Raw genomic sequence first — 21966 nt, 5'->3', positions numbered from 1 at the left:
AGCTCCAGCTCCCACTGAGGAGGCATCAACCTCCAATAGGAAGGGTTTGGAAGGGTCAGGTCTGGAGAGGACGGGAGCCGAAGAAAAGGCAGACTTGAGTCGTTTAAAGGCGTCTTCTGCTTGAGGAGGCCAGGACTTGGGATCAGCATTTTTTTTGGTTAAAGCCACGATAGGAGCCACAATGGTAGAAAAATGTGGAATAAATTGCCTGTAATAATTGGCGAACCCCAAAAAGCGTTGGATAGCACGGAGTCCGGAGGGGCGTGGCCAATCTAAGACGGCAGAGAGTTTGTCTGGATCCATCTGTAGTCCCTGGCCAGAGACCAAATATCCTAGAAAAGGAAGAGATTGGCATTCAAACAGACATTTCTCAATTTTGGCATAGAGTTGGTTGTCACGAAGTCTCTGAAGAACCATACGGACATGCTGGCGGTGTTCTTCTAGATTGGCAGAAAAAATTAGGATATCGTCCAGATATACAACAACACAGGAGTATAACAGATCACGAAAAATTTCATTGACAAAGTCTTGGAAGACGGCAGGGGCGTTGCACAGTCCAAAGGGCATGACCAGATACTCAAAGTGTCCATCTCTGGTGTTAAATGCCGTTTTCCACTCGTCCCCCTCTCTGATGCGGATGAGGTTATAGGCGCCTCTTAAGTCCAATTTAGTGAAGATGTGGGCACCTTGGAGGCGATCAAAGAGTTCAGAGATGAGGGGTAAGGGGTAGCGGTTCTTAACCGTGATTTTATTAAGACCGCGGTAGTCAATGCAAGGACGTAGGGAGCCATCTTTTTTGGACACAAAGAAAAATCCGGCTCCGGCAGGAGAGGAGGATTTACGGATAAAGCCCTTTTTTAGATTCTCCTGGACGTATTCGGACATGGCAAGAGTCTCTGGGGCAGAGAGAGGATAAATTCTGCCCCGGGGTGGAGTAGTGCCCGGGAGGAGATCGATAGGGCAATCATAAGGCCTGTGAGGAGGTAGAGTCTCAGCTTGTCTTTTGCAGAAAACATCCGCGAAGTCCATATAGGCCTTAGGGAGACCGGTTACTGGAGGAACCACAGAGTTACGGCAAGGGTTACTGGGAACCGGTTTTAGACAGTTCTTGGAACAAGAGGACCCCCAACTCTTGATCTCCCCAGTGGACCAATCCAGGGTAGGGGAATGAAGTTGAAGCCAGGGAAGTCCAAGGAGAATTTCCGAGGTGCAATTGGGGAGGACCAAAAGTTCAATCCTCTCATGATGAGATCCGATGCTCATAAGAAGGGGCTCCGTGCGGAAACGTATGGTACAGTCCAATCTTTCATTATTTACACAATTGATGTAGAGGGGTCTGGCGAGACTGGTCACCGGGATGTTGAACCTGTTGACGAGAGAGGCCAAAATAAAATTTCCTGCAGATCCTGAGTCCAAGAAGGCCACTGTAGAGAAGGAGAAGGCAGAGGCAGACATCCGCACAGGCACAGTAAGACGTGGAGAAGCAGAGTAGACATCAAGGACTGTCTCACCTTTGTGCGGAGTCAGCGTACGTCTTTCCAGGCGGGGAGGACGGATAGGACAATCTCTTAGGAAGTGTTCGGTACTAGCACAGTACAGGCAGAGGTTCTCCATACGGCGTCGTGTCCTCTCTTGAGGTGTCAGGCGAGACCGGTCGACCTGCATAGCCTCCACGGCGGGAGGCACAGGAACAGATTGCAGGGGACCAGAGGAGAGAGGAGCCGAGGAGAAGAAACGCCTCGTGCGAACAGAGTCCATATCTTGGCGGAGTTCCTGACGCCTTTCGGAAAAACGCATGTCAATGCGAGTGGCTAGGTGAATAAGTTCATGTAGATTAGCAGGAATTTCTCGTGCGGCCAGAACATCTTTAATGTTGCTGGATAGGCCTTTTTTGAAGGTCGCGCAGAGGGCCTCATTATTCCAGGACAATTCTGAAGCAAGAGTACGGAATTGTACGGCATACTCGCCAACGGAAGAATTACCCTGGACCAGGTTCAACAGGGCAGTCTCAGCAGAAGAGGCTCGGGCAGGTTCCTCAAAGACACTTCGGAATTCCGAGAAGAAGGAGTGTACAGAGGCAGTGACGGGGTCATTGCGGTCCCAGAGCGGTGTGGCCCATGACAGGGCTTTTCCGGACAGAAGGCTGACTACGAAAGCCACCTTAGACCTTTCAGTGGGAAACAGGTCCGACATCATCTCCAGATGCAGGGAACATTGGGAAAGAAAGCCACGGCAAAACTTAGAGTCCCCATCAAATTTATCCGGCAAGGATAAGCGTATCCCAGGAGCGGCCACTCGCTGCGGAGGAGGTGCAGGAGCTGGCGGAGGAGATGACTGCTGAAGCTGTGGTAGTAACTGTTGTAGCATAACGGTCAGTTGAGACAGCTGTTGGCCTTGTTGCGCTATCTGTTGTGACTGCTGGGCGACCACCGTGGTGAGGTCAGCGACAACTGGCAGAGGAACTTCAGCGGGATCCATGGCCGGATCTACTGTCACGATGCCGGCTGGCAGGTAGTGGATCCTCTGTGCCAGAGAGGGATTGGCGTGGACCGTGCTAGTGGACCGGTTCTAAGCCACTACTGGTTTTCACCAGAGCCCGCCGCAAAGCGGGATGGTCTTGCTGCGGCGGTAGTGACCAGGTCGTATCCACTAGCAACGGCTCACCTCTCTGGCTGCTGAAGATAGGCGCGGTACAAGGGAGTAGGCAAAAGCAAGGTCGGACGTAGCAGAAGGTCGGGGCAGGCAGCAAGGATCGTAGTCAGGGGCAACGGCAGAAGGTCTGGAAACACAGGCAAGGAACACACAAGGAACGCTTTCACTGGCACTAAGGCAACAAGATCCGGCAAGGGAGTGCAGGGGAAGTGAGGTGATATAGGGAAGTGCACAGGTGAACACACTAATTGGGACCACTGCGCCAATCAGCGGCGCAGTGGCCCTTTAAATCGCAGAGACCCGGCGCGCGCGCGCCCTAGGGAGCGGGGCCGCGCGCGCCGGGACAGAACAGACGGAGAGCGAGTCAGGTAGGGGAGCCGGGGTGCGCATCGCGAGCGGGTGCTACCCGCATCGCGAATCGCATCCCGGCTGGCAGCGGAATCGCAGCGCCCCGGGTCAGAGGACGTGACCGGAGCGCTGCCGCGGGGAGAGTGAAGCGAGCGCTCCGGGGAGGAGCGGGGACCCGGAGCGCTCGGCGTAACACATTGTATGTTGGTTATGGGTTCAGGTTACAATGGTCCAAGAAAATATCACAATCTATATCTATATGCCCATTACATTACTGAAGTCGGCAAGCTGTGATTAATAGGTGTCGTCTAAAAACTTTCGATGTCTGTATAAGACCCTTATTGACAGTATCATGGAACGATTACAATAATATACAGCAAGACTCAGCACATAATAATTTTGGCATGATTAACATAATGTTATTACCATGGAAAAAAACTATTAAAGGGGTAGTCTGATGGAAAACATTGAACATGGAGCTGGTAAGTTAACCCCTTAAGGACTCAGCCCATTTTGGCCTTAAGGACTCAGACAATTTAATTTTTACGTTTTCATTTTTTCCTCCTCGCCTTCTAAAAATCATAACTCTTTTATATTTTCATCCACAGACTAGTATGAGGGCTTGTTTTTTGCGCGACCAGTTGTCCTTTGTAATGACATCACTCATTATATCATAAAATGTATGGCGCAACCAAAAAACACTATTTTTGTGGGGAAATTAAAACAAAAAACGCAATTTTGCTAATTTTGGAAGGTTTTGTTTTCACGCCGTACAATTAATGGTAAAAATGACATGTGTTCTTTATTCTGAGGGTCAATACGATTAAAATGATACCCATTATTATATACTTTTATATTATTGTTGCGCTTAAAAAAAATCACAAACTTTTTAACCAAATTAGTACGTTTATAATCCCTTTATTTTGATGACCTATAACTTTTTTATTTTTCCGTATAAGCGGCGGTATGGGGGCTCATTTTTTGCGCCATGATCTGTACTTTTTTTTTGATACCACATTTGTATATAAAAAACTTTTAATACATTTTTTATAATTTTTTTTTTAATAAAATGTATTAAAAAAGTAGGAATTTTGGACATTTTTTATTTTTTTTCGTTCACGCCGTTCACCGTACGGGATCATTAACATTTTATTTTAATAGTTCGGACATTTACGCACGCGGCGATACCAAATATGTCTATAAAAAATGTTTTTTACGCTTTTTGGGGGTAAAATAGGAAAAAACGGACGTTTTACTTTTTTATTGGGGGAGGGGATTTTTCACTTTTTTTTTACTTTTACTTTTACATTTTTTTACATTTTTTTTTACACTTGAATAGTCCCCATAGGGGACTATTCATAGCAATACCATGATTGCTAATACTGATCTGTTCTATGTATAGGACATAGAACAGATCAGTGTTTTCGGTGATCTTCTGCTCTGGTCTGCTCGATCACAGACCAGAGCAGGAGACGCCGGGAGCCGCACGGAGGAAGGAGAGGGGACCTCCGTGCGGCGTTATGAATGATCGGATCCCCGCAGCAGCGCTGCGGGCGATCCGATCGTTCATTTTAATCGCGAACTCCCGCAGATGCCGGGATCTGTATTGATCCCGGCACCTGAGGGGTTAATGGCGGACGCCCGCGAGATCGCGGGCGTCGGCCATTGCCGGCGGGTCCCTGGCTGCGATCAGCAGCCGGGATCAGCCGCGCATGACACGGGCATCGCTCCGATGCCCGCGGTTATGCTTAGGACGTAAATGTACGTCCTGGTGCGTTAAGTACCACCTCACCAGGACGTACATTTACGTCCTGCGTCCTTAAGGGGTTAAACAGATTTGTAAATTACTTCTATATAAAACTCTTAATCCTTCCAGTACTTAACAGCTGCTGTATACTACAGAGGCAGTTGTATAGTTTTTTCTGTCTGACCACAGTGCTCTCTGCTGACACCTCTGTGCATGTCAGGAACTGTCCAGAGCAGGAAAGGTTTGCTATGGGGAGCACTGTGGTCAGACAGAAAATTTAAAAAATGTGTTTTTCACAGGAGTACCCCTTTAAAAATGTTTCTACTCTTACTCCCATTTCTACTTTTACAAAGCTTAGAGTAGGAACAAGTGAAGAATTTTACCGCACAACTCATATTTTGGAAAAAGTTTCTTAATGTGTTTGCCTGTCTTCATGCCAAGCATCTTTGTACTAACTAAAATACAGCTGCTGTCTACCCTGACTGGGTTCTGGGGAGCACTTTAATAATTGTAAAAAATATACAGTTTAAGGAGGTGATTGATCAAAACCTGTGTAAAGAAAGAGTGGTACAGTTGCCCATAGCAACCAATCAGATTGTTTCTTTCATTTTTAAAAAGGCAATCTGATATGGCAACCACTCTTTCTTTACACAGGTTTTAATACATCTTCCCCTTCTTTAGTCTATTTATGCAATACATATAGCACCCTCTAGATAAAATTATCACCTTGTAATTAAAAAGACAACCACAAAAACACATGTAAATCCCCCAATTAGAAATAACACATCCCTTGCATTAGCTTCTTGGTGTATGTCCCTTGGAACCAACGCATCATATTTCTTTGTTGACCTCGAGTGCTTGAACAGTAGAGCTGGTATGGGTTCATTAATGTATGAGATATGGTCATGACTCCTGTGGTCAATTATGAACATGTGGCAAACAGATAAATTTGCATTGTATTTTTTAAATGAACAGTAAAAATGAATAATGCAAGTAACCTCTATAGCTCCCCTACCCTAAACTATTCTACCTCTGTATCCCCACCAGCAAGTAATACCATTCTGCCTCTGTAATCCCACAATCACGTAATACTGTGAAAGTCCACCACCAAGAAGCAGCCTTCTACCCCTGTAACTCCGCTGCCAAGTAACAGCCTTCTACCCATTACCCCTCTACCAAGTTACACCTTTCTACCTGTTACCCCACCACCAAGTATAATTATTCCACTCCTCTGACCCTACCGCCAAGTAACACCCTTCTACCTCTTTAACCCCACCAGCAAGTAACACTGTTCTACCTCTGTAAACCCACCACCAAGTAACACAGTGTAACTCAATCACCAATTAACACTCTTCTATGTACACCCATGTAGGTGACCCTACCACCAAGTAAAATTCTTCTACCACTCTAACAATGCTCTTAAGTAACACCCTTCTTCCTCTATAAAACCACCACCAAATAACACCCTACTACTTCTATATCCCTACCACAAGTAACATCCTTCTACACCTTTAGCCTCATCAACAATTAACAACCTTCTACCCATGTACGTCTTTGACCCTACCACCAAGTAACGCCCTTCTCCCCCACTGGCAATTGTACAAATAGGTGTTCTGTTTTTACCAGTATAGGTCAAATTTTTCTGCATGAATTATGTTTAAGAGAATAATATGAGATAAGATGAGGTCTATGTATTCAATAAGTTACATAAATATTTTTAGAGTAAGGGGGCGCAAAGTAATTTACCAGTTTGTGTTATCATCCAAGGGACTACTTACAATATGTAATTGAGCTACTTAATAACACAGTCGTTTAGTGTTCAGATGTTAAAGATACATGTAAAACACAGAATATATGGCTGAAATTTGAACACACTTTGGCACAAGTTGAGTGCTGAGTGATTCTAAGCATGTGGTGTATGGAGATGTTAGAAAGGTTACTGACTGGGAGAGATTCCTGAACTGCAGTGAAATGTGAGAGCGGCTATTTGTGATTGGCATATAGAGCCATCCAAGTTGGGGGCTGGGAGTAGAAATACACAATACTGTATGAAAGAAATTCTAAAGCAAACATAGTAGAAAAAATAATAATGAGTGATTGCCATGAGGTCATGAATATCATACAGGATTCCGTTTCGAAACAAATCTTAAACAAACACCCTTTGTAGTGACAAAAATATTTATGCATACAGGCAGAGTAGTTGTCACCATTTGAGTGCAGAAACAGCTGAGACTGCCGCTGGTTGCCAAACATACAATGGGAGGAATTTATGAACAGGTTTATAGCCTTCTTTGGTGTAGAAAAGTCTTAGAAATATCTCTATGTTACACAAAAGGATTTTAACTAAAATGACTGGAACATCATTTTTGCTTTGATTTATGAAGATCAACTTTTCTTTCAAAAGTTGCGAATTTGTTGCAAAGGCCTCAATTTGTCGCAAATCTACCAGTCCAGACCTGGCTTATAAAACTGGCTGTGGAGAGCATATTTTGCATAACGGGATAAAAAGTTGCAGAAAAGTCGTAGAGTGATTTATTTTTTTTTGCTTACATGCATCAAATTTATCAACCCTATCGCTATATTATGATAAATATGTTGCACAAATAAATGACTTCAAAACACACTTTATAAAGACTAGAATGATAAATGTCCCCTGATATCTTTTTGGGCTTCCATAACAACCTAAATTATTTGCACAGACTGTGCACATGGCATTAGTGGACGCAAGAAAGTAAAGATATCAATCCAAGATATCTCCTGGTATAATCCAACATAAGAAGTAAAGATAATAATGTCATTGTAATATTGCCAAGAACTATGAATTCAGTGTCCAGCCATTGAAAATATAAGCTTTTCTTACCCATTCAAGCAATTTAAGGAATCCAAGTGGCTCTTCCAGTCGTTTCCAGCGCAGACCTGTCAGTGGATTCTAGTGAATCAGGGGTGAGATGTCATTATCTAGATTATTCACAATAAATAAAGACTACATCATTCATACTGTCCACCATCTTGCGATACCTTGAAGGCAAAGCCTGTATGGCCCCCTTCTCTGTCCATTGTCGAGGAGGACACTCCTGTAGACATATTCCTTATTCACTGTTTTCCAAAGCAGATGAATGAAATCCAAGTATCCAAATAAAGTGCTTCTGTTTCCCAGAGTGATCTTCAGACTCTTTACAGCTGGGTCCCTTGCTGCAATATAATTCTTACTTTAAGCCCTTCTAGCTAAACTTGTAACTTAGTCTAGCTAGTCTTCTGAATTCAAATGTAGTTTTTTGTCACTTTCTATAATTACTTTTTTTCATTTCCACTTTGGTGTTCTATTATGTTGTGTTCTGTAATTTAAGATCTAATATTTCTGTTAATACATGTGTGCCCTTTATATATTAGACTATATGTGTTCTCCTAGGAGCTTTTGCCCAGATAATTGTATACTGCTGTAAAGTATTCTCTTGCCCCTGTCCTGCCTGACCTGGCTCGGTGCCCTTGCCTATCTATCCTTCTGCCCCCTCCCTAACCCACTCGCCAACCTTCACCTTCTTTCTCCCCCTCTCTCTCAGTGCACTGACAAAAAACCCTAGTTTAGAGTGAGCAGTGTAATTGCAAAGGACACTTGATCCCTATGCACACCCTATCCCAAAACAGGACATTCACAGTCATCAGTCCAGCTGGTGGGAGGTGACACACAGGGCTTCTTTACTTGGAACAGGGGACACTGGCAGGCTGCATGATCTTATGGTTTTAGAAGCAATTACCTCAACTGTATAAACAATGCTAACCTTACAATGGAACAACTGATGATTTCTTAAAGAATTGAAGCATCATTTGATATAATATACAACACAATCACATCAAATGTGCCAGAGTGAACAGACATTCAATTACATGTGTACCTGTTGTCAACAAAAACTTTTTATATGATGTAGTTAATACTATTATATGTATATTTGTAATATACATTGGTTAAAAAATGTGTATGTTTTGGGGTAAAAAATGCTGTCCCTGCAGCTATTGCCTGTGTGTCTCTGTGAGGAGACAAAATACAGGAAGTGAGGGCAGGACAAGCAGGGCTCTGTGCAGACTCCTGGCTTGTCAATCATCCTCATGTGTGAGGCGGGAGCATTTTTCTTTCATTAACCCCTTGAGGACCAAGCCCATTTTGGCCTTAAGGACAAGGCCAATTTTATTTTTGCGTTTTTTTGTTTTTTTTCCTCCTCGCCTTTTAAAATTCATATATTTCCATCCACAGACCCATATAAGGGCTTGTTTTTTGTGCAACCAATTTTACTTTGTAATGAAACCTCTCATTTTACCATAAAATGTACAGTGAACGCAAAAAAAATTATTTCTGTAAGGAAATTTAAATGAAAACCGCAATTTTCGTAATTTCGTAATGAGGGTTTTGTTGTACACTTTACAGTAAAAATTACATGTTTTCTTTACTCTGTGGATCAATTCAATACGATTAAAATGATACCCATGATTATATACTTTTCTATTATTGTAATGCTTTTATTGTAATGCAAATGCTGTGATCTGTATTGATTATGGCGTCTGAGGGGTTAATGGCAGACATCAGAGCGATCGCTGATGTCCGCCATTACCGGTTGGTCACCGGCTGCTGATAGCAGCCGGGACCTGCCATGCATGACGCGAGCACAGCTCCGGTGCTTGCTGTCATGTACAGGATGTAAATGTCCTCCTGGTGCGCTAAGTACCAGTGCATCAGGACGTACATTTATGGCCATTGTCGTTAAGAGGTTAAAGGGGTATTTGTCAGCTGCAGTTCAGATACCAAACTGTTAAACAGCAGTTAGTGCAAGGAGACATATGGAACTTTTTTTTATATATCTGCCTGTGCTTCAATAATGTAGAATAATGCTTTTATTCTCTGATGGAAAGTGTCAGAGAGGTGTTCCCAAGCCCCTGAAGTGCTAGAGCTTGAACACCTCCTCGCTCAAACCTGCGCACAATTTGTACGCACAATACAGGAGGGAGATTTCTAAAGAAGGCTGGGTGCTGGAAGCCAAGCCCTGATTGTCAGGCAGGGTCAGGGATGGCAAGAGAAGCAAGGAGGCATTCTAGTCGTCAGCACTTCAGGGGCTGGGGTATGCTTTGTTGACTCTCTGCACCAGAGAATACAACCATTTTTTCTACTTTAGGGAAGCACAGACAGATATATACAAAGGTACCATGTGACTCCTTGTCCTAACAGCTATGTAACAGTGTCAGTAGTTTTGAAGAATTGCCATAAAATAAATAATCCTTGTTAAATGGGCACTGTCATTAAACATGATTTTTTATATTTGATTCCTTATGCCAAATAAACAACTTTTGTAATTAACTTCCATAAATTTTTTTTTTTTTATTAAGTTAATTTTTCTGCTGTATACTTTTGGCCACCAGGGGTCTCCCTTCTTGAAAGCTGCACAGAGTAAGCTGCACAGACTGAAAGCTGCAAAGAGCCTCACTGAAAGATGCACAGAGCTTGAGGTCCTCTATTCATCACAGCACTGCAACAATGTGAGGGTGGAAGTGGTCCCCCAGCAGGCTTCAGTGATGTCATGCCTGCTGGGAAATGCCCACTTTCTCCTGCTAGGAGATTGCACTATGTTAGCAAGAAGGTATTATAGTGAAGGTAGGATAGGAAAGGTAAGATAAGAAATATAGGAAGGTAAGATAAGAAAAGAAAGGTAAGATACAGAGCTTTTTAAAGCTCTTACAGTTTTTTTTTTTTTTTTTTTTTTTAAACACATTTTATTGGGATTTTGTGTTTAGGTAACAAAACCATATAACAGCACTAATCAAAAACAGTGTCTGGTCAGGTAAGGCACTAGAGAAACATCGTTAGTAAAAAAACTGTCCAGAAAGAAGGGAAGGATCACCTCAAGTCCAGTGAAGTAAGCAGTGCAGGTGCCATATCTTCTGAGAGTATGCTGAAACAAAGCATAGCCAGTACATAAAAGCAATACATAAGCATAAAAGAAAATTCCCACCACCCCCGAGATAGTATAGGCTAGGGGACTTGGCACCATCTAAGGGGAAAGCTGTAAAGCACCTAGTGTGCCCCCCAGAGCTCCTAAGCAGTACCATTCCATAGAGCTAAAGAGTCAGACAATGGCCCTCATTTACTAAGAAAATCGGGTTGTAAGTCTATGTTGCTTTCTTACCCGACTGCTTTTTTCCCCTGGTATTTATTATTATGTCGCATCCTGTTTGTCGCACGTGGGTTTTGTAGGTTTTGGTTTCCAACTCCTCTGAGCTGTCGGGAAAAAATCCACAACAATTCAACAAATTCGGGTTGGAAACCTTAATAAATACGTGGGAAAGCTCAGAAATGTCGGGTTACGCCCCTTTTTCGGGTTTGGGAGAATCCACATCGGGTCCGTCGGGAAAAAATGTCGCATAGTGTCGCAGACTGGCGCATGATATCTGCGACATGGCGCAGACAAAGATGCGCCAAAAAAACCCGACAAAAGAGGTCGGGTTTAGAATAGTAAATGAGGGCCAATGTCTGCTACTTCCGCAGTAATGTGATGTGAAAGAATAAAAACCCTCCATTTATTAAAAAAAAAAAAAAAAATTAAGGGTGTTAGGAGTAGTTAGCAAACATAGCCTGAGTTAGTTTAGAAAAGTTTCTTTGGTGACAGGTACTCTTTTAGCACTGATGCTGGCCTGGAAGCCAAAGGTAACCCAGTGCAATACAACAAAAGAGGCCACAGCAAAGCAGGTTTGTGTTGTTCAATTAAAAATACACCATCAGCTTTAGGAAGAAGTGGCAGGTAATACGACAGTGCACATAAGAGCTATTAACATGTTACTGGAACAACTACAAAAAAGTTGACTTTTGGGCTTTGATACATTACACCCTGTTACAAATTATTATGCAAATCCTATTTAAGTGTCACAAAGATTAAATATAATTTTTTTTTCAGTTTAACTCATGGATGGCATTGTGTCTCAGGGCTCTTTTGATCACTGAAAACAATCTCGGACACCTGTGATAATTAGGTGAGCCCAATTTAAGGAAAAACTACTAAAGGTGGGTATTCCACATTATTAAGCAGATCACTGTTTTCAAGCAATATAGGGAAGAAAAGGGAAGTCTCTGCTACCGAAAAGAGTGAAATAGTTCAACGCCTTAGACGAGGTATGAAAACATTAGATCTTTCACGAAAACTTAAGCGTGATCATCGCACTATTAAGAGATTTATGGCTGATTCAGAGTGCAGACGGGTTTGTGTAGATAAAGGCACATTGAGAAAGAGTCCTGCCAGATCCATGCATCGGATCAAGAGAGCAGCTGCTAAAATACCATTACATAGCAGCAAACAAATATTTGAAGCTGCTGGTGCCTCTGGAGTCCCACAGACATCAAGGTGTAGAGTCCTCCAGAGTCTTGTGACCGTGCATAAACCATCTAGTCTGCCACCACTTACCAATGCTCACAAGCAGAAATAACTGCATTGGGCAGAAAAAATATGTGAAGACTAATTTCCAAACAGTCTTGTTCACTGATGAGTGCCGTGCAACCCTGGATAGTCCAGATGGATGGAGTAGTGGATGGTTGGTGGACGGCCAACCTGTTCCAACAAGGCTGCAACATCAGCAAGGCAGTGGTGGAGTCATGGGAGGAGAGCTGGTCGGCCCCTTTAGGGTCCCCGAAAGGGGAAAAGATGACCTCTGCAAAGTATGTGGCGTTTCTGATTGACCACTTTCTTCCCTGGTACAGAAGGAAGAACTATGCTTTCATAATAAAATCATCATGCATGACAATTCACCATCTCATGCTGCAAAGAATATCTCTGCATCAATGGCTGCTATGGGGCTAAAAGGAGAGAAAGTCATGGTGTGGCCTCCATCCTTCCCTGACCTCAATCCTATTGAGAACCTTTGGAGCATCCTCAAGCAAAAGATCTATGAGGGAGGGAGGCAGTTTATATCCAAACAGCAGCTCTGGGAGGCTATTCTGACATCTTGCAAACAAATTCAAGCAGAAACTCACAGGTTCAATGGATGCAAGACTTGTGAAGCTGCTATCAAATAAGAGGTCCTATGTTAAAATGTAACGTGACCTGTTAAAATGTTTAAAAAGTTAAAATGTTGTTAAAAGTTTGATTAAAATAGCTTTTGATTTCAGTAAATATGCTCCAAACACAACAAATGACAATTTTCAGTTCTTTACAACCTATAAAGTGTTTTGAAACTTACTGTGCGTAATATTAAGGAACAGTGCATTGTAAGTTTTTTATGTTTAAAAAAAATACTCTTATCATTAGGAGGTTTGTTCAGTAAAATTTGAATTGTACTCTTAATAGTTGATAACAAGAGAATTATCCTGACTGTTATTTTCATCAATTATTTAGGTAAATGAGAAAAATATAATTTGCGTAATAACTTGGAACAGGGTGTATAAGAGAAAGTAGGTGTACACTGGCACACTGCAGGAAAGTATTAAAGGGGTACTTTGCCCCTAGGCATCTTATCCCCTATCCAAAGAATAGGGGAATCAGATGTCTGATCGCTGGGGTCCCGCCGCTAGGAACCCCCGCAATCTCTCCTACAGCATCCAATGTCATCTTGTGCATGGAACGAAGTTCGCTCGTGACTGATGACAGGTGATACAGGGGCCGGAGGATCGTGATGTCACGGCCCGCCCCCTCGTGATGTCATGTCCTCCCGACTGCTGCCATGCCCCCTCCAATAGGTGGGACCCCAGTGATCAGACATCTTATCCCCTATCCTTTGAATAGGGGATAAGATGCCTAGGGGCGGAGTACCCCTTTAAATATTTCTACCCATGTTTTGTAGGATTCTAGAGAAACTTCAGTCAATATACTATTTAGTATCAGAGATGCAACTAATACAAAAAGAATAGTAAGAGAGCTACAGTCATGGCCGTAAATGTTGGCACCTTTACATTTTTCAAGAAAATGAAGTATTTCTCACAGATAAGGATTTTAGTAACACATGCTTTGCTATACACATGTTTATTCCCTTTGTGTGTATTGGAACCAAAAATGGGAGGAAAAAAAGCAAATTGGACATAATGCCACACCAAACTCCAAAAATGGGCTGGAAAAAAATATTGACACCCTTTCAAAATTGTGGAAAAACAAGATTGTTTCAAGCATGTGATGCTCCTTTAAACTCACCTGGGGCAAGAAACAGGTGTGGGAATTATTAAAATCACACCTAAAAGCAGATTATAAATCCATCTCCAGAGATCTAGATTTGTCTTTGTCTACAGTGTGCAACATTATCAAGAAGTTTGCAACCCATGGCACTGTAGCTAATCTCCTTGGGCGTGGAAGGAAGAGTAAAATTGATCAAAGATGTCAACACCGGATAGTCCGGATGGTGGATAAGCAGCCCCAAACAAGTCCCAAAGATATTCAAGCTGCCCTGCAGGCTCAGGGAGCATCAGTCTCAGAGCAAAATGTCCGTCGACATTTAAATGAAATGAAACGCTATGGCAGAAGACCCAGGAGGACCCCACTGCTGACACAGAGACATAAAAAAGCAAGACTACATTTTGCCAAAATGAACTTGAGTAAGCCAAAATCCTTCTGGGAAAATGTCTTGTGGACAGACGAGACCAAGATAGAGCTTTTTGGTAAAGCACATCATTCTACTGTTTACCGAAAACGGAATGAGGCCTACAAAGAAAAGAACACAGTACCTACAGTAAAATATGGTGGAGATTCAATGATGTTTTGGGGTTGTTTTGCTGCCTCTGGCACTGGATGCCTTGAATGTGTGCAAGCAATGAATGAGTAGAAGGCAGTCGGCACTGTGGCTGGAAACCCGTTGCACATGGAAAGTGGTAAAGCAAATGAAGCAAGTCCCGGCATACGGTAAATAGCTTTCGCTGTTTTATTCAAGCTTTCAGCTTTGCGTATCTGCATGGGTTGCGGCACCACCTGAGCCTTTCTCAACAGCTGATTACAACATCTGATTACAAATCTTATAGCAACAAAAATAGGCGGGATCACATATGAACAAAACCATTGCAACTTACTGCTAAATAAAGGTTAAACTAGGCATAATTCATCACTTAAAGAGACAGGTATGAACAATACCTTATGAAAAGTAAACAAACAAAAATCTCACTATATTCGGATTTTCTGTTCAGGTCATTCTCTGTTGGATCTGAAAATAAAACAACATAGTATCAAATATGATATATGTTGCAAAATTTTGTAATCTCTATTGAGACCTCTAGGTGACAATGTATCGAGGACATGAATCCAGTACGCTTCACGACAAAGGAATTAATGTCCTGGATTCATGTTCTCAATACATTGTCACCTAGTGGTCTCAAAAGAGATTATGAAATTTTGCAACATATATGATATTTGATACTATGTTGTTTTATTTCTATTTTCAGATCGAACAGAGAATGACCTTAATAGAAAATCCAAATATGGTGAGATGTTTGTTTTTTGTTTACTTTTCATAAGGCATTGTTCATACTTGTCTCTTTAAGTTATGGATTATGCCTATTTTAACTTTTATTTAGCAGTAAGTTGCGATGGTTCTGTTCATATGTGATCACGCCTATTTTTGTTGCTATAAGATATCACTTCCATTGTTTGTAATCAGCTATTGAGAAAGGCTCAGGTGGAGCCGCAACGCGTGCAGATACACTAAGCTGAAAGCTTGAATAAAACAGTGAAAGCTATTTACCGTGTGCCTGGACTTCCTTCATTTGAATGTGTGCAAGCCATCATGAAATCTGAGGATTACCAACGGATTTTGGGTCGCCATGTCCAGCCCAGTGTCAGAAAGCTGGGTTTGTGTCCGAGATCTTGGATCTTCCAGCAGGACAATGACCCCAAACATATGTAAAAAAAAAAAAAAACACCCAGAAATGGATGGCAACAAAGCGCTGGAGAGTCCTGAAGTGGCAGCAATGAGTCCAGATCTAAATCCATTGAACACTTGTGGAGAGATCTTAAAAATGCTGTTGGGAAAAGGCGCCCTTCCAATAAGAGAGACCTGGAGCAGTTTGCAAAAGAGTGGTCCAACATTCCGGCTGAGAGGTGTGAGACGCTTATTGATGGTTATAGGAAGCCACTGATTTCAGTTATTGTTTCCAAAGGGTTCCAATACACACAAAGGGAATAAACATGTGTATAGCAAAACATGTGTTACTCCAATCCTTTTCTGTGAGAAATACTTCCTTTTCTTGAAAAATTTCAGGGGTGTCAACATTTACGGCCATGACTGTATGAGGGGCAAGGGGTAATCGTATGTGATGACTACCCGTGGGCTGAGGAATCAATACATTTTTGCCCTATTTAGACTATTGTTTGGCATTAAGCGATAATAAATATTTTTTTAGCACTGGTAGAAATTAAATCTGTTAATCAATAGCGTGATGTTGGGAAGTGTGGGCCAACTAGAATTTTGACACGCAAAACGCACATCAATTCGAGTGGCTAAATGGATAAGTTTGCTCAGGTTAACCGGAGAATCTCGTGCAGCGAGAGCATCCTTCATTCGAGAGGAAAGTCCTTTTTTAAAGGTATCACACAAGGCCTCGTCGTTCCAAGAAAGTTGAGAGGCAAGAGTGCGGAACTGAACCGCGTAGTCACCAACGGAGGAGTTCCCTTAGCATCGGTTCAGTAGAGCCATCTCGGTTTTTCCGTTTTTGCATTTTCATTTTTTCCTCATCACCTTCTAAAAATCATAACGCTTTCAATTTTGCACATAAAATTCCATATGATGGCTTATTTCTTGCGCCATCAATTCTACTTTGCAGTGATATTAGTCATTTCCCCAAAAATCCACAGCGAAATGGAAAAAAAATTCATTGTGCAACAAAATTGAAGAAAAAATTTCATTTTGTAACTTTTGGGGGCTTCCGTTTCTACGCAGTTAATTTTTCGGTAAAAATAACACCTTATCTTTATTCTGTAGGTCCATACGGTTAAAATGATACCCTACTTATATAGGTTGGATATTGTCGTACTTTGGAAAAAAAATCCTAACTACATGCAGGAAAATGTATATGTTAAAAATTCTCATCTTCTAACCCCCTATAACTTTTTTATTTTTCTGCGTACGGGCCTTCTCTGTATTTTGTAGGTCCATACGATTAAAATTATACCCTACTTATATAGGTTTGTTTTGCAGTACTTCTGGAAAAAATCATAACTACATGCAGGAAAATGTATACGTTTAAAATTGTCATTTTCTGACCCCTATAACTTTTTTATTTTACCACATATGGGGTGGTATGAGGGCTCATTTTTTGCGCCATGATCTGAAGTTTTTATTGTTACCATTTTTGTATTGATTGGACTTTTTGATCACTTTTTATTCATTTTTTCATGATATAAAAAGTGACCAAAAATACACTATTTTGGACTTTGGAATTTTTTTGCGCATGCTCCATTGACCGTGCGATTTGATTAACAATATATTTTTATACTTTGGACATTTCCGCACGCATCGATACCACATATGTTTATTTTTATTTACACATTTTTTATTTTTTTTATTTGAAAAGGGGGGTGATTCAAACTCTTATTAGGGAAGGGGTTAAATGACATTTGTTAACTTTTTTTTTCACTTTTTTTTGCAGTGCTATAGCTCCCATAGGGACCTATAACACTGCACACACTGATCTCCTATGCCGATCCTTGCAAAGCCATAGCTTTGCATGGATCAGTGAGATAGGGGCTTGATTGCTCAAGCCTGTAGCTCAGGCTTGGAGCAATCAATCGACGATCGGACGCCACGGAGTCAGGTAAGGAGACCTCCGCCTGCGTCCCAGCTGATCGGAACATCGCGATTTTATCATCATGTCCCGATCAGCCCGACTGAGCTGCCGGGAAGCGTTTACTTTCGTTTTCAGAGGCGGCGGTCAACTTTGATCGCTGCATCTGAAGGGTTAACAGCGCGCGGCACAACGATCGATGGCGCGCGCTGTTAATCCAGGGTCCCGGCTATGATTAGCAGCCGGGATCGACCCGGTGTGTTGCGGGGTCACGGCGTGACCCCGTTTTAAACACCGGGACCGGGCGTAGGGCGTACAGGTACGCCCTACGTCCTGAAGGAGTTAAATGCATTGCGGAATTCTGCAAGGAAGGCCAACAGGTTCAAGGAGACCGGATCTCTATGATCCCAGGGAGGAATAGCCCAGGCCAAAGCTTTTCCAGACAGTAGAATGAACACAAACGCCACTTTAGCACGCTCCGTCGGGAACAGATCCGCCATGAGTTCTAGATGGATAGAACACTGTTACCAAAGCCATATTGCTATCCGAGAACCACTATCATATGGCCGGCGTACAACACCAACGCCAAAAGCAAGAGACCATACAGATAAATGTGAATAAAAATGAACCAACTTTATTAGGATGTCACAGAACCTTAAAACATACGATAAAAGACATATATATCGAATGGGTACTAAAGGGGTACTTCAGGCAGAAGAAAGGGGGATGAGGGTGCTACAATGTAAAGTGCCCAGAGGTGTACAAATGATATGGGGGGAGTGATCACTGAAATAGGATCACTTCACCAAAGTGACATTTCTAGGAGTGATAACCAGAATAGAATCACTTCACATATAAGTGCTATAGTATAACAGGTAGTATGAACAAATCAATAAATAGGACAACAGTAATATCACTGGTATTAAGGAGCAAGGCAACAAGTTACAAGATAGATAAATAACATATTCAGATAATGATGCTGTACATGACCCATGCACCTGACGGGCACCGCTAACAACCTACCCCAAACGCGTTTTTGCTTCAATGGCTTCCTCCTGAGGGGCACGCGTGCCGGGACTGCCAGGACACGGAGAGGCGGAAGATGAGGGACATGAGTGACGGGCTGGGATTTGCATGCGGGCGTGTCCCACGATAGGAATCCCAGCCCCGCCGGCAGCGGGGACATAAGCAGAGAGCGCTAATGGCCGGCGTGTCCAGCCAGAGCGAAGGTGTTACAATATGAATGTGGTGGCATTTTTTTTATAATTTATTGTGGCAAAGTACTAAAACTTATAAAAACTATATGAATTAAGTTTTTACTTTGATCATATTGAACCAAACAATAAATTCATAATGTTATTTTTACCACATAGTGAATAGAGTAATTATGCAAAACATAGGATTAAATTGATGTTTTTCCATTATCTTCCCAAAAAAGAGTTTAAAAAAACGTAATCAATAAGTTACATGAACCCCCATGTTGTCATCAAAAATGAGCCGCTTTATCCATTCTAGTTCTCATAAACACTAGTTCTCATTAGCACTGAGACCCTGGCTGATAAAAACTTTTTAAAAAACTTTTTAAAAAACGTTTTAAAACGTTGTCCAACAAAAAACAAGTACTCATATGGCTATGTTATTGGAAAAAAGTTTCAGCTCTTGAAAACAGCTTGGGGATTATAGTCTATAGCTGGTCACTGAGTTAACCCCTTCCTGCACAGCATGTAAGCACAGTGAGGGAAGCGGGAGGAGGGGGAGGGATGGCATAAGCTTATACATAAAGCTGCAAATGCTGTGATTGGTGTTTGACCCCTTAGGTGTCACCGTCAATAATGACAGCTGCACCTAAGTGAGTTAACAGAGAAAAAAAGTTCACTCTGTAACCACATTGGCAAATTTGGAGCGAGGAACTGAAGCAGAATTTTCGTGATAAATTTTTAATGGACAATTGAGAGCCAGCACATTGTTGATTATAGTACTGACCCTCTTATAGATTTCAGCTTAAAAATTCAGTCTTAAATTCTGTGCCAATTCCTATCCAAGCAGAAGATTTGCAGTATTTTCTTACTAAAATGATTCCCTGTCAGTTCCATGCCAATTCTTCATTGTGAACATACCTTAAATGGGCACTGTCCCCAACTTTTTTTTTTTTTTTTTTATATGTTGTAGAACTTATGTACTACAACATATCTCTAATATACTTCTATTATTTTTTTTTTGTGGTTAAATTATTTTATTTTCCTCTTGAAATCCGGCCACTAGGGGTCTCCCTCCTAGTGGGTGGCTGCAGCCTGCTGTGATGTCACAGATTAATTCGGACTGATCCCGGCGGGGCATCAGTCCGAATTTAGTCAACCTGCGCTCGCTCCCTGCATGTCAATCAGACAGGCGGGAGCGAGCGCTGTGAAGGCCGGGGCTGCGCGCATTGGCTCCCTGGCCTCGTGCGCTGGCCCCACCTCCCGGCATATACGCGTGGCAGCGCGCACTGAATCTCAGTGCTGTGCTGCTGCTGCTGCCTCAGGACGCATGTGTCCTGTACTTGGGTGTGTCTGATCTGAGGTCTTATAGGGAGTTGTTTCGGGGGGGGGGGGGGGGGGAAGACGAGGTGGCGCCTTGACAAAGATAGATTGTTTTTAACACAGGGTGCCTCCAGTTGTTTCACCACTACAACTCCCAGCATGCCCTGACAGCCAATAGATGTTTGTGAAACAGCTGGAGGTACACTGTTAGGAAAACAATCATGGCCTGTATAGATAAGCTAAGTGTGTATAGATGAGCTAAGGGCGGAAGTCGGACCCCAGCAGGCATAAGTGACATCGCGCCTACTAGGGAAGTCTGCCTAATAAGTGAGCACAAAAAGCCATTTCTAAGATAGTAAAAAAAAAAAAATTATAATAAAGGTCGCGAGGGGATTTGGGATAGATGGGCAATAGGCAGGGACAGGAAGAAAAGAAAAAAAAAGGATGGTGGGAGCAACTCTTTAAAGGAAAACTGTCACCAAATCCCATTTAAATTGGCACCATTTTGTATAAAACATTTCTCACAGACTTCAATAAGAAATCTGCATAGTTTTCAAAGACCTTGTAGTGGATGTTTCAGAATGTAATAAAAGTGGTAACTTTTCTGCATGGATTCTCTCATTGAAATCAATGGAATCTTGCCAAAATCCATGTCAAAATCTGCAAGTAAAATCGCACCGATTTCAGATTTTAAGCCAGAATTTTCAGTTTGCTAAGTGAAAAAGCCCAGTTTTCTGGTTCCTGTTTATGGTCCTAGAACAGCTATGGTCCCATTATGTTTTCCCTCGCGGTACTGGTAATCTGTCAAAAAAGGATACCAGAGAATACTGTAGCGCGCTACTGACTGTTCTCTTCTGAACCAATCCGTTAATTTTGTGGGAACCAACAATGCGATGTGCTACGCTATTGCGTACCGCAAAATTGACATATACATTTGGAAAATGCACTGTAAGTACACAAATTGACTACAGTCCATTATACCAAGTGGGCCTGTCAAAGTACACTGTGGTATACCCGGGAAATCTTTGTTTACAGTTTGCCAAAATGTTATCAGTTTTTATCCTGTTCTTTATGGGGAAGATTTATCAAAACTTGGGCAGAGGAAAAGTTGACCAGTTAGCCAATCAGATCACTTCTTGCATTTTTCAGAGGCATTTTTTTTTTTAAGAAAATGAAAGAATTGATCTGATTGGTTGCTATTGGCAACTGGTCTACTTTTCATCTGTACAGGTTTTGATACATCCCTCTCTATGGCCCAGATTTATCAAAATGTGTGAGAGAAAAGGGGAGGGATTTTTCTACAAGAACCAATCACAGCTCAGCTTTCACTTTACCTCAGCTCGTTAGCTGAGCTGTGATTGGTTGCTGTGGGAAAATCTCTCTATTTTTTTCTCTCACACAGTTTGATAAATCTGGGTCTATGTGCTTATAAACCAGTGCTTCAGAACCAGGTTGCCTTCAGCTATTGTAAAACTACAACTCTGTCCGGGCATGCTTGGGAGTTATAGTTTTGAAGCACCATAATGGCGGCCTGGTTGGGAAACATTAGTCTAGAGCAGACATGGCAACCTTCGGCACTGCAGATGTTTTGGACTACATCTCCCATGATTCTTTGGCAGTATTTTGGCTGTAAGAGCATCATGGGAGATGTAGTCCAAAACATCTGCAGTGCCGAAGGTTGCCTTTGCCTGCTCTTGACTAATACACCGGATGTGTACTCGATGTATGTGCTGTATAACTCTTGTATTGTTTTAACCAACATCTTGCACTGAAATCTATGCTATGGTAAAAGTAAACGCTACACAATAATCCAATCTGCAGTTTCAATGTAACTCCCCACCAATCCAACCGCTACTTCAGATACGGCATAACCGGAAGTCGCCGGAATATACACACATCTGTGTGCGCCAATCACTAGTTGCTGTTCAAAACTACACTTCCCATCATGCCTTGCATCTCCCTCACAACCGTGT

The 21966-nt window shown here is 42.3% G+C and overlaps 1 protein-coding gene across 5 annotated transcripts in view; it reads right to left on the bottom strand.

Annotated features, from left to right (window-relative positions):
• Window positions 1-21960, bottom strand: part of SYPL2 (synaptophysin like 2) — a 46072-nt gene extending 24112 nt beyond the window's left edge. Inside the window, exons 1-4 of one of the 5 annotated variants that reach the window (XM_056557865.1) lie at window positions 21890-21960; window positions 10633-10683; window positions 7766-7939; window positions 7608-7676 (exon numbers count right to left, since the gene is read on the bottom strand). In XM_056557865.1, the coding sequence (XP_056413840.1) occupies window positions 7608-7676; window positions 7766-7831 (135 nt within the window). In that variant the 5' untranslated portion in view covers window positions 7832-7939; window positions 10633-10683; window positions 21890-21960. Of the gene's footprint in view, window positions 1-7607; window positions 7677-7765; window positions 7940-10632; window positions 10684-21795 lie in introns of all 5 variants that reach the window. The other 4 variants (XM_056557862.1, XM_056557864.1, XM_056557863.1 and 1 more) reach the window with 4 other exon arrangements.
• Window positions 21961-21966: the final 6 nt, after the last annotated feature.

The sequence above is a fragment of the Hyla sarda genome, chromosome 2 (genome assembly GCF_029499605.1).
Source record: "Hyla sarda isolate aHylSar1 chromosome 2, aHylSar1.hap1, whole genome shotgun sequence".
NCBI classification, from domain to species: Eukaryota; Metazoa; Chordata; class Amphibia; order Anura; family Hylidae; genus Hyla; species Hyla sarda.
This window is presented reverse-complemented; position numbering and strand designations above follow the sequence as displayed.